The 12,751-nt window shown below is 46.2% G+C and overlaps 1 protein-coding gene across 3 annotated transcripts in view; it reads left to right on the top strand.

Moving 5' to 3' along the window:
* LOC122817602 (cold-inducible RNA-binding protein B-like) overlaps positions 1-12,751 on the top strand; it is a 936,366-nt gene that overhangs the window by 160,084 nt on the left and 763,531 nt on the right. For all 3 annotated transcript variants that reach the window (XM_044090642.1, XM_044090640.1, XM_044090641.1), the window contains exons 2-3: positions 11,773-11,878; positions 11,975-12,081. In XM_044090642.1, the coding sequence (XP_043946577.1) occupies positions 11,773-11,878; positions 11,975-12,081 (213 nt within the window). The remainder of the gene's footprint in view (positions 1-11,772; positions 11,879-11,974; positions 12,082-12,751) is intronic.

Below are 12,751 nucleotides of genomic sequence, written 5' to 3'. Positions count from 1 at the left end.
GACACTGCTGGAACCATAGCACCTGCCTCAGACCCCTTCCCTGCTGTCCCAGAAGGTGGACCAGATTCTGCATCTTCAGCTTCAAACTCTGAACCTTGCAGCCTGGCTAATTCCTTGAGCTCTCCAGTAGCATCCCTCAGTAAGCAGGTGCTAGATGTCATTCTGGAGGCAAGGAGGCCTAGTACTAGAAAATCATATGCTGAAAACTGGAAAAGATACTGTTCCTGGAGCCAGACTCAGGAGATGGGCACAGCGGTGCCCAGCTTACCTCATATTCTTCAGTACTTAACAGAAATGCTCCACAATGGCCTATCCTTCTCGTCAATTAAAATTCATACCTCTACCATTCCAGCACATTATAATACTATGCCACTCCTCTTCTCTCACCTCTTGCTAAAGCAATTCCTTAGAGAGGCCAAAAATTTAAGACCCCCCAGGAGAGCCCCCACTCCAGCCTGGGACCTTAACTTTCCCTTCCTTTGAGCCAGCTGGAACTGCAGAGTAGAAATTCCTTTCTTGGGTAACAGCTTTCCTTCTAGCCATCACTTCAGCAAGAAGAGTGTCTGAATTACAGGCCCTCATGGCAGTGGATCCCTTCATTATCTTCCACGCAGACAGGGTTTCCCCTCAGGACCAATCCTTCCTTTATGCCCAAGGTGGTGTCTAGTGTGGCCCTAAATTAGTCCATTCATTTGCCTACTTTCTTCCCCAATCCACAGAACAAAGGAGAACGAATACTGCACTCTGTGGACGTGCACAGACAACTTAGATTTTATTTGGACAGTACTAAGCCTCGCGGAAAATTTGAACAGCTGCTAGTTGGCTTTGCTGCAGGGGCAGAGGGGAAGGCCATTTCAAAGCAAACCATTTCTAAATGGATAGCCCATTGCATTCATTTTTGCTACAAGCACCATGGAAAACCTACCCCACAGGGGATAAGATCACATTCCACCAGGGCTGCATCTACCTCTACAGCCTTTCTTGGAGGAGTCCCTACCAGGGATATCCTAGAAGCTGCTACCTGGAGCTCCGTGCATACCTTCACCAAGCATTACTACATGCCTATTTTTTCTGAATCCAGAGCTGGTTTTGCCACTGCAGTCTTGCAGGGTTTATTAGCTGGCCCTAATGTTCTCTAACTTCCTCCTCTCTTCCTTAGCTTTGGCAATCAACCCAAATGTGATGACAGCAACAGTGAAACGCAAAGAACGTAGTACAGTTGTGTACACTTACCATAAATGTAGATGTTTGAGTGTATTCAGTGTTGCATTCCTGGTTACCCTCCCTCCAGCCCCCTGACTTCTCTTGACTCTACCTTTCCTTCTTGTTTGGTGTATTTAATTTTTCTGGTGTATTTGCTTTTTGTTGGAGGTGTACCATAACATATAATTGCTTCCCATTGTGGGGGCACCTGACATCTGGGGCAAGAAAAAGTGATGTAATGGTGTCGGCTGCATGTTTTATATCCCTGACGACCTGACGTCATGGAAGAAGAGACAGCATCAGACGCAGGAATCCAAGACTCTGATATTCAGGCCAGCTGATGGCTACCTGCAGGCAGATAACCCAAATGTGATGACTGCAACAATGAATACACTCGAACATCTACATTTATGGTAAGTGTACACAACTGTATTTTTTGACCCCTAGAAGCTTCTTGCAGGGCATCAGTCACCGGATCTGTCATTAGAAGACATGCATGGCTTAAGGAACAATCCGTGCCAGACCATGTCAGATCAAAATTGTTGGATGCACCCTTGCACAAAGATAATTTACTTGCACTAAAGCAGAAGAGGTCTTAAAAAAGATGGAAGAAAAAGCAAAATCTATGCAGACTGTTAAAGATGTGTTATAGGGCCAGCCCCCTAGGTTCAGCAGGCATTTTCCCTCTAAGCACTGGTCTTTTTCTGCTTCCCATAGACAGGGCCAGCCTAGGTCCCATGGAAACAGACCCCCCCAGACAGCAGCCCCAAGGGTTGCAGAGATCTAAGCAGTGGACTACCTCCACTTCTTATGGTAAGAACTCACAATGACCTGCCCTTTCCTGACCTCGCCTCTGCCCACCTTCACAAACCCCTAGGAGGAAAACTCTCCTTTCACTCAAGCACCTGAGCCACCATTACCAAGGGCCAATGGGTTCTGAACATCATGTCTAAGGGGTACAAATTCTCCTTCCACACACTTCCAACCTCAAAAGGGTTCCAAAATCTACCACTAAATCAGTGGGCAGAGGCTCAAAAGCAAATCCATTCCTTGCTTTCCTTGGGGGCAGTAGAGCACGTTCCTGTAGAGCAGATAGGGCAAGGCTTCTACTCCAAACTTTTTCTGGTACCCAGAAAAGAGGGCACCTGGTGCCCCATCCTTGATCTATCTACTCTAAACACCTTCCTGGCAATCCCAAAATTCAAAATGCTCACCCTTCTGCAGCTGCTACCCATGCTCTCCAAAGATGCTTGGCTAGCCACCCTGGACCTAAAAGAAGCCTACCTCCACATTCCTATCAGGGAGTCCTTCAGAAAATATCTCCGCTTCAGGGCAGGATCTCAACACTTTCAGTTCTCTGCACTTCCCTTTGGCTTATCTACTGTTCCCAGAGTTTTCACAAAATGCCTGGCTCCGGCCATTGCCTTTTGGAGATCAAGAAATATTCAAATTTACCCTTACTTAGACGACTGCCTTATTCAGGCAGACAGCCAGGAAAAGCTGCTCAAAGACCTGACCTTTGTAAAGGACCTACTAACCTCCCTAGGGTACACAGTCAATGAAAAGAAATCCAAACAGGTACCCACCAAAAGGATAATCTTCCTGGGAGCAAGTCTGGACACAGCATCCCAGATGGCATGACTTACACCAGAGAAACAATTTTTCCTATCAGCTTACTTCTCTCAACTGGCCACCAGGCCCCAGCTTTCTGCAAGGAAAATCCTGCAAGCCCTGGGGTTCATGGCCTCTTGCATACTCCTCATTCCATATGCCAGACTGCATATGAGGAAACTTCAGTGGTACCTAAAGAGCCTTTGGTGTCAACACTCTCAAGATCTGGAAACTCTTTTGCCTATTATTCCTTGCCTGAGGATGGAATTTCTTTGATGGGCAACAGCCTGCTCCCACAACAAGGGACTGCCCTTCTCCCCACACCTCACTACAGATGCATCGGACTACGCTTGGGGTGCACACCTGGATGGCAGGTGCATACAGGGCCAATGGAACCCCCAGCAACTCCCCTGCACATCAGTCAAAAAGAGATGATGGCTGTGCAGTACACCTTGATAGCTTTCAAACCTTTTCTCTCTCCAGGGGTTCTCCTGATCAAAACCAATAACACCACTGTGATGTGGTACATCAACAAGCAGGAAGGGACTCACTCTTACCCACTGTGCAGGCTGGCCATGACCCTTTGGTTCACAGCCTCTTCCACGCAAATACACCTGTTAGCACAATAACTGCCAGGCTCTGTCAACTCCCTGGCAGACCAATTAAGCAAAAAGCTCTTAGTCCCCCACGAGTGGCAGCTCAACAGAAACACCTTCTTCCTAATAACTCAGAAATGGGGAACCCTGGAGGTCGACCTCTTTGCCTCCCACACCAACCATCAGCTCAGCAAATTCTGCATCAGGGAGCATCACTGCATGGCTTGGAAAGTCAATACCCTATCCTTCCCCTGGGTAAACCTCTCGGTCTATGCTTTTCCTCCCCTACCTCTCATTCCTAGGGTACTGCTCAAAATAAGGGAGGAAAAATCAAGGACCATTCTCATAGCTCCACACTGGTCCAGACAGCATTGGTACCCCTTGCTGCGCAGCCTGTCCCTGCTGCCTCCATGGAATCTTCCTCCGATTCCAAACCTCCTAACCCAGAAGGAAGGGGGATTCATGCACCCCCAATTGCAGACTCTCAATTTGGCAGCTTGGCTTGTACCCTAACCCCTGACCAATCTGCCATCCTCAGTAAACAGGTTCTGGACGTTATCCGAGAGGCCAGACTCCCTAGCACCAGAAAGTCTTATGCAGATAAATGGAAAAGGTTCTGCACCTGGATCCAGGCTAAGAGGGGCAATACGTCACAGCCCTCCATCTGTCTCATCTTGGATTACTTAGCTGACCTACTACACAGTAGTCGCTCTTTCTCCTCTATAAAAATTAATGCCTCTGCTATTTCTGCTCATTTTCCCACTGAGCAGCCTCTTTTTTCACACCCTCTTTTTTCACACCCTCTGATTAAAGAGTTCCTCAGAGGGGCTAGCAACTTGGGGCCCCCAGAAGGGCACCAACTTGGGACCTTGGAAAAGCTCACCATGCCCCCTTTCAAACCAGCTTCTTCTGCAGAGCTAAACCTTCTCTCCTGGAGGACAGCCTTCCTCCTAGCCATCACTTCAGCTAGAAGAGTCTCTGAGCTGCAGGCACTCATGGCTGTGGAACCCTTCATTCCATGCAGGCAGGGTATCCCTCAGAACTAATCCATCCTTCATGCCCAAGGTGGTATCCAGTGTGGCTCTCAACCAATCTATCCATCCATTTACCCACTTTCTTTCCTAACCCCCAAAACAAGGGGGAAAGGATTGTGCACTCTCTAGATGTGCACAGACAGCTCAGATACTATCTAGACAGGACTAAACCCTTCAGAAACTCTGATCAATTGCTGGTTAGCTGTGCTTCAGGGGCAGAAGGCAAAGCCATCTCCAAGCAAACCATTTCCAAATGGATAGCACACTGCATCCATTTCTGCTACAAACAGCATGGCAAGCGTCCCCCCAAGGGGGTCAGGACACACTCCACCAGAGCAGCCTCCACCCCTGCAGCTTTCCTCAGAGGATTCCCCACCAAGGACAGCCTGGAGGCTGCCATCTGGACATCTGTTCATACTTTTACCAAGCATTACAACCTGCCTCTCTTCTCCAAATCCAGGGCAGGGTTTGCCTCTGCAGTCTTGCAGGGCATGCTAGCCAGCCCCTAGCTTCCTGGACTGCCTCCACCCATTTCCTCGGCTTTGGGAATCTACCCAAATGTGATGACTGCAACAGTGAAACACGAAGAACATAGTACTGTTGTGTACACTTACCATAAATGTAGATGTTAGAGTGTATTCACTGTTGCATTCCTGGTTTCCCTCTCTCCATCCCTCTTTTCTTCCCCTTTTTTTTTGTTCCTTGTTGTTCTTTCCTTACAAGGGGCATATTGGTATTTATTTTCCACTGGTGGGGTTCTACCACCAGAGCCTGGCCTCCTACTTTGGGGGCTTCTGACAGGTTAGGGCAATGATGTAATGGCGTCGGATGCCTTCCTTTATACCACTGACGACCTGATGTCAGTCCTCAAGCGACAGCAACCGAGGCAGAAATACTAAGTCTCTGGTATTCAGGCCGGCCGAGGGCTACCCTGGCAGGGATAACACAAATGTGATGACTGCAACAGTGAATACGCTCGAACATCTACATTTATCGTAAGTAACTGTACTTTGTGTGTATTGCTTGGGTGCTGTCCACCTGCAGGATTCCTGTTCTATTTGCCATGGTTTTAGTTCAAGGGTCCTGCAGGAACGGAAGAACATGATGATAGTCAGGGGTTTGTTAAAAGGGCCTTTTGAATCATCTGTTGAAGGGACTCTGGTCTCTAAACCTTTAGAAAAGTCATACAAAACTTTTTCGGCTCCAGCATCCAAGACATTGAAGAGTCAGGAGAAAGTGGATTCTTCGGGTCAGAAGTCTGTTGGTTCCGAAAAAGCAAAGTCTCCATCTGTTCCACCTGGAGTTTCAGAACCGTCTCGGATCCACAAAAGGAGCCAGTCAACTTCCTTGGATCCGATTCATTCGATACCGCAGTCTCCTTTATTAGAATCGGTGGTGGGTAGCCACAAGTCCTCCACCCATTCCTCTCTGTCATCCAGGAGCCTTTCGGATGATGATATGGAGCGGATGGTTAGAAGGTTGCTCCATACACCGGCCCTAGCAAAAATTCTCACCAGCCCAGGCCAGATGGTCATAGAGCTGACTTCAGTAGCTGCTTTACTTTCTGTTCCTCCCCCGACTCAGTCGAGTTTGGAGCCAGAGTGTTTGGAGGTCCTTGTGGTGAAACCGTTAGAACCAAAATCCATCCCCAGAGTTTCGGTGCCAACCTCTGCTCCGATCTGATCGATGTTGTCACCCATCAAGGGATCTGGGGGCTGAGACACCCTCGTCTGTTCCAGGGGGAGAAGAGTCGAAACAGGTCCTTGTCAGACCCGACTCTCCCACTCGGAGCTTCGGCACAGGTGAGTTCTGTGCCCACATTAGCCTTGGAGCCACCATCCTTGATGCGGGAGAGGTCTCCCGATTCCTCAGAGCCAGAGGCTCTCTCAGACCAGGATCCTGGTGCCTTCGAGGTGATGAGGAGTGTGCTTTCCTCAGAGACTGCTCCACCCTCGGCTCCAGCTACTGTTCCCCCAAAAGGGCCAGTGTCAACCTTTACACCATCCCCTTCAACCCCTGCATAGTGCCCCAATGGGTGAGACCCTCTTTTCTGAAACCTCCCCAGAACATCTGTTTTGAGGAGGTCCCTTGGAAGAGAACCTGTAAGAGGAAACATAGACTTCCCTGAGTCTGTCACATCAGATACTGACTTAGAGGATTCAGAAGGGTTCCCACGGTCATCCTCTGAGGATGTGTCCTTTTCAGACATCCTAGAGATCCTGAAACAGAGAGATGGCTGGAAGACCCCCTCCTCTTCTGAAGATGAGTCGGTATACCTGGAGGCATTTGGTTTTCGACCCTCCACCTCTTGGATGTCTCCGCCTTTCGACCAGCTCCTGGATATAGTCAGTTGAAAGGCGTGAGGCTTTCCAGAGTCGGTGGAAACAATTCCGAGAGGCCCAACAAATTTATTACAGCCCCGGAAGACAAACAATTTTTAACTAAAAGTGTCCCAGTAGATGGTTTGGTGGTGGTGGTGGCGGCCACCAAGAAGGAACTAGCCGAAACTTCATCTGTCCACCCGCCGAATAAGGAGTCTCGAGCAATGGACAGATACGGGAAGCATATGTTCTCTTCAGCAGCCTTTACCCTTAGGTCGCAGAATGATTTATCTCACTTTACTCATCTTCAGAGGGATCTCCTCAAGGAGCTTGGAGATACCCCCCAAGGTGCTACAGCTGGGGGGTGCCTGACAAGATAAGCTCTCAGCTTGCGACCTTAATGTCTATAACAAACTACTGCATGCGCCTCATTTCGTATGCGGCTGATGGAGCGAGCAGGGCAGCAGGCACAGGAATAGCTCTGAGGAGACATTCCTGGATGTGTCTTTGTGAGTTTGCTGAACCCTTCATATCTTCCTGTATTGATGCCCCTTTTAATGGCTCGTCTTTGTTTGGGCCAAAAGTGAAAGAGACTCTTACCATGAGCGAACAGGATGGCAAAACTCTATCTGCCATGGCAGTACGTTTCTCCATCCCTACCAGACCTTATCCCAAAGGTCAGAAGGGTGGAAAAATGTGGTTCTAGAAATCCAGAGGAGCTTTTCCGGATGCTCATGGTGAATTTTCCCCCAAGGTGCAGAGGGAGAAATAATAAAAGAAGATGCAGCCCTCATGGCAGAGGGGGTCTGCCGAATCAGGCCGACAGAAATACATTCTCTGGTTCCAGTGCTCCTGAAAGGAGGCCCGCCTGTCCACCTCTGGAGGCTGTCGGGGGGGGGGGATTATCACTGTACCCAAAAGCCTAGCGGGACATCACTCAAGACAAATAAGTATGGTCGAGCATATCCAGGGTATACAACATTCCTTTCTCCCTTCCACCAAAGTCTATCCCAGACATACCACCCAGTCAAAGGGATCAAGCAACCCTAGAAACTCAAGAGGTTGCTAAGAAAGAGTCATCCAAGAAGTCCCCGCAGACCAAATTGGATCTGGAATTTCCTCAAAGTTCTTTTTTAGTTCCAAAAAAGACAGGGGACTGGAAACCAGGGGACTGGAGACCAGTTTTGGATCTCAGCAGACTGAACAAGTCGGTAAAGCAGTCTATTCTCCCTTTTCTGGGACAAGACAATTGGATGTGCTCCATAGATCTTCAGTATGCATACTACCATATAAAGATGGACAGGCGATCCAGAAGATATTTACGCTTCCGGCTGGGAGCCAGTCATTACCAATTCAGAGCTCTGCCCTTTGGTCTCTCTACAGCCCCCAGATTGTTTACCAAATGCATAGCAGTAGTTACGGTTCACCTTAGGCATCTAGGATTCCAGATGTTTCCATATTTAGACGACTGGCTCCTGTCCGCCACCACTTAGCATCTAATAACTGGGGCAAGAGACACCACAATTCATCTCTGCTCAGAGCTGGGCATTACCATAAATTTCGAAAAATCTGCCTTGTTGCCATCATAGCATATTACCTTTATAGGGGCAGACTTAAAGACATGGTTGCAAAACTGCCTCATGAAAGAATTCAAATGTTACGCCATCGGTTGTCAATATTGCTCATGAAGGAAAAAGTGCAGGCAAAATTTGTCCTCAAGGTTCTGGGTTCAGTGGCAGCTGCAATAACACTAGTCCCACTGGAACGTTTACACATACTACTCTTTGCTCAGTGGTACATGCAGGAGTTGCCCATGTCACACAAGATTCTCATTATGAACACCTGCAAGAGGGACCTACAATGGTATCTTCAGTCCATGCAGGAAGCAATAGGCAGACCTTTTGTTTCTTCCCCAACCTGTAGCTATAGTGACCACGGATGCTTCGCAGATGGGGGGGCATTATCTGAGACAGACTGTCCACGGGACTTGGCAAGAACACAAATAGCACTTGCACATCAGTGTCCTAGAGATGAGGGCGGTGCTTCTGGCATTGGCAAGCATTCCAGAGCTCTCTTCCAGCTGGTACAGTTGCAATACAAACAGACAATATGTCCTTGGTGTGGTACATCAGCAAACAAGGCAGAACCAGATCCTACCACCTCTGTCGAGAGGCTCAGAGAGTATGGCAATGAGCAATTTTTACTCAGCGTTTTCTGACTGCAGTGCATATCCCGGGGAAATCCTATGTGATAGCAGACAGATTAAGCAGGCCAATTCTTATGCCTCACGAGTGGTCCCTGAATTAGGAAATTGTGAACCAAATTTTTCACAAGTGGTGCCAGCCTTGCTGCAACCTCTTTGCCACACCCATCAACTCCAAATGCAGCAGCTACTTTGCCCTAATTCCCCCTCCGGGGGAGTCACCAAGGGATGCACTTGTTCATAATTGTTCCCCGGGACTTCTGTATGCCCCCCCATTTCCATTAATACCCAAGGTTCTCCAGAAAGCCAAATCGTTGAGTCACAAGCTAATTCTCATTACTCCTTACTGGCCTCGTCAGATATGGTTTCCCTTTCTATGGCTCCATCTTCAGGAGGAGCCTTGGATCCTGGACCCAGTACCTGTTCTTCTGATTCATCAGTCAGGAAAGCTCCACCCCTCTATTCAAAGCCTCAAGCTAACAGCTTGGTTATTCCACTTCCCATCTTAGCCAGGCTTCCAGAACTATATACCCGCAGGACGACACATTCTGGTTTTGTCGCACAAGAATACAAGTAGAAAACTTTATGCAAACAAATGGAAAAGATTTTCTTCTTGGGCTGACAAAAACCATATAGACCCCTTTACAGCCCCTATATCTGCAATCCTGGAATTTTTAACAGAAACCTTTAATCGGAGTGCAGCGGCAGCCACGGTACGGGTACAACTAGCTGCAATATCAAACTACCATGTAGGAGACATGGGATCCAATATAATGTCCCACAGATTATGCAAAACCTTTCTGAGAGGTACATTCCTTTTAAGACCTCCCATAAGAGAAACCACCACCTCCTTGGGACCTCAATTTGGCATTATCTTCTTTAATTCTCCCTCCATTTGAACCAGCCTCCTCTTATAAAGTTCTTATCTTGGAAGACAGTCTTTTTAACAGCCATCACTTCCGCTAGGAGGGTTTCAGAACTGTAAGTTCTGTCTATCCGTCCTCCCTGTCTTATTTTCCAAAAAGGCGAAAGTCTCTCTCTCAGGACAAATCCTTCTTTTTTGCTAAAAGTTTGTTCTGAGACCAATTTAAATCAGTCTATTGAGCTACCAGTATTTTTCCCCAGTTATGGCAACAAGGCAGAATACAAGCTTCACCAATTGGATGTACATAGGCAGTTGCGTTTTTACTTACATAAGACAAAGGAATTTAGAAAAATCTGACCGTTTGGTTCATTCTCAGAAAACAGAAAAGAAACTTCAGTTTCAAAAGCCACTTTATCAAAATGGCTTACATTACTTGTGTCTATAACCCACAGAATAAAGAGGTGCCGGGAAAAATTGAGGGCATTCAACTAGAGCTATGTCGACTTCCACTGCCTTTCAAGCTAGGCTCCTGTTGGATTCAGTTTGTGCTGCAGCTACATGGGTTAACCCTCATACTTTTATCATTCTTTACAAAAGTAGATCTGGTCTCCCAGTACAGGGCATCCTTTGGTTCCACTGTTCTGTACAGTTTATTCCCTTGAGCAAACTGAGAAAGAAGGTGCTGGGGATGCTGTCCCAACCATCAAGAATGAAGGGGAGATAGGACAACATAACATAAAGACTCTGCTCGTATGTGGTGAGCTTTTCATCATAAGATGACAGAGTCTGTTGCTGCTGTTATATATATATATATATATATATATATATATATATATATATCCTATTTTTTTTGAGGGGGGTGCTTGGTGTCTTTCTTTTTAGGATGGTGAAACTCAATCTGAGGTATTCTTGAGGCATTATGGGTAGAAGAGGCAGGGTGTGGCAAGCTGAAGTGTTTGGGATATGATCAGTCTCTGATCCGAGTTGGATCTGAAGTCGCATATGATGAACCAGACTGAGAAAGAATCATTATGGTGAGTACATAAATGAGTTAGATGATGGACCTAATTTTACTGATCTGACTGTATAGTAAGTGTCTACGCAGTTTTTGGTAATCTTGCCACATTCAGTGTGTTCTTGTAGGTACAAGTCTCCTTTTCAATTTTGGGGTTGAATGGGACCATTAACTGAAGTTAGGGGCACAGGCATTCATTCTAGCACAGTAGAATGCAGTAAACTTGGGAGATTACATTTTATTGCTGACATTTTTTCATATGCCTTTTCCACCAGTGCATATAGCTCCATGATGCATTTTTATGTCCCGTTTCCTGTAATCGTGTGTGTGTGTGTGTGTGTGTGTGTAAATTTATTCCCCTATGCCAGCATCCTTTACCTTTATTGGTTCTGACATTGGTATACAGATAGCATAGGGATGCTTTGATTAATTTTAATGGATTCAGTATCATACACACTAGGGGATGTGTGTTATGTATCCATTAAAATCTGTAGATGCCTTCCCGTGCTACCCTGCGATGTTGCAGTGGGATACAGTAGATTTATACCATGATTTAATAAAAAGCTAATCAAAGTTTCTGTTTAAAAAAAAATGAATGCTACTGGGGGAATGAATCCACAAAGCTAAAGTCACCATATGCCACAGTGCATGTATGGAGAGTGTGTCACAGCACTTGTACTTCGTGGCGTATTGTGGTTTGTACATCTTGGTAGTACAGCTTGATTAAGAGAAGGCTGTATGCACCCATGTGTTCTACTCACTGCAGAGATTCCTCTCAGAGAGCAGCTGATGTGGTGAGTGCTCACTTTGCCACTAAAAGTGATGGGAAGGTAAACATTTAAAATAAATGATTGATGTTAGTGACGGTGGTATCCCCCCAAAAATGGACTGATTCTCTGATAATTTTTTTCTTTTGCCTTTCAGTTCATCATGAGTGATGTAGGAAAACTTTTTATTGGTGGCTTGTCATTCAGTACAGATGAACATTGTTTAGAAATGGCCTTCAGCAAATATGGTCAGATATGTGATGGTAAGTATTGCTGTTTCTGGTTCTTATTAAGTGTTACTTTATAGCATGGAAGTTCTTTGGTACTGTTCTTACTGTGTACTGCTTCCTTTTCTGTAGTTGTGGTTGTAAAAGATAGAGAAACTCAGCGCTCAAGAGGGTATGGGTTTGTCACATTTGAAAATCCTGAAGATGCAAAGGATGCTATGATGGCCATGGATGGGAAGGTATGGCACGCACATGTATGCAGATGATTCTAATGGAAATGCAGCTGTGTGCAAAGTAGTATACAGTCAGTGGTTAACCTGAGCTTTATTTCTCTGAACTTCTGTCTTTTGTTTGGATGGGGGCTTTTGCTTATTTAAAATGTTTACCTTTTGCAAGTGGTGCTAGGGAATGGATAAGCTCCCTAAAGATCTTTAAACTACTTATTAAAATGCACAAGCATGCAAATCTTTTTGTAATGTTTTGGATAGGAGTGCCAAAACCTGGTTGTTGCTCAGATGTGGAGATAGCATACTGATCCCTTCTGTTTGGTCATTGGTCAAAATGATTTACTTAACTGGACTTTGCCTCCTCCTAAAAGACATTTTGGTTAGTCTTTGTATACACTTTGTGTTGGAAGTAGGATTGGTAGATTTGAGCATAAAAAGTGAGTATGGGGGGGGGGGTGACATTGTTTTGATGGCAGGATAGCTGCTTGACTCTTCGTGTCTTGGCACTTGGATATTCCAGTTCATTGGTGAATTACTGAATGAGTAAATTGGTGTAAGGTTCATGTTGGAGCCAGCTGTTTGTCTTTGAGGGGAAGGGGTCCTAACTACAGTCCCAGTGATACAGGTTTTATTAGCAAGCTCTAATGTTGAAACTAGGTATAGAAAAGAACGAACAAGTTCA

The sequence above is a fragment of the Protopterus annectens genome, chromosome 13.part0 (assembly GCF_019279795.1).
Source record: "Protopterus annectens isolate FY-2018-M chromosome 13.part0, PAN1.0, whole genome shotgun sequence".
Classification (NCBI taxonomy): Eukaryota; Metazoa; Chordata; order Ceratodontiformes; family Protopteridae; genus Protopterus; species Protopterus annectens.
Note: the sequence above shows the minus strand (reverse complement) of the source record. Positions and strands in the feature narration are given on the sequence as shown.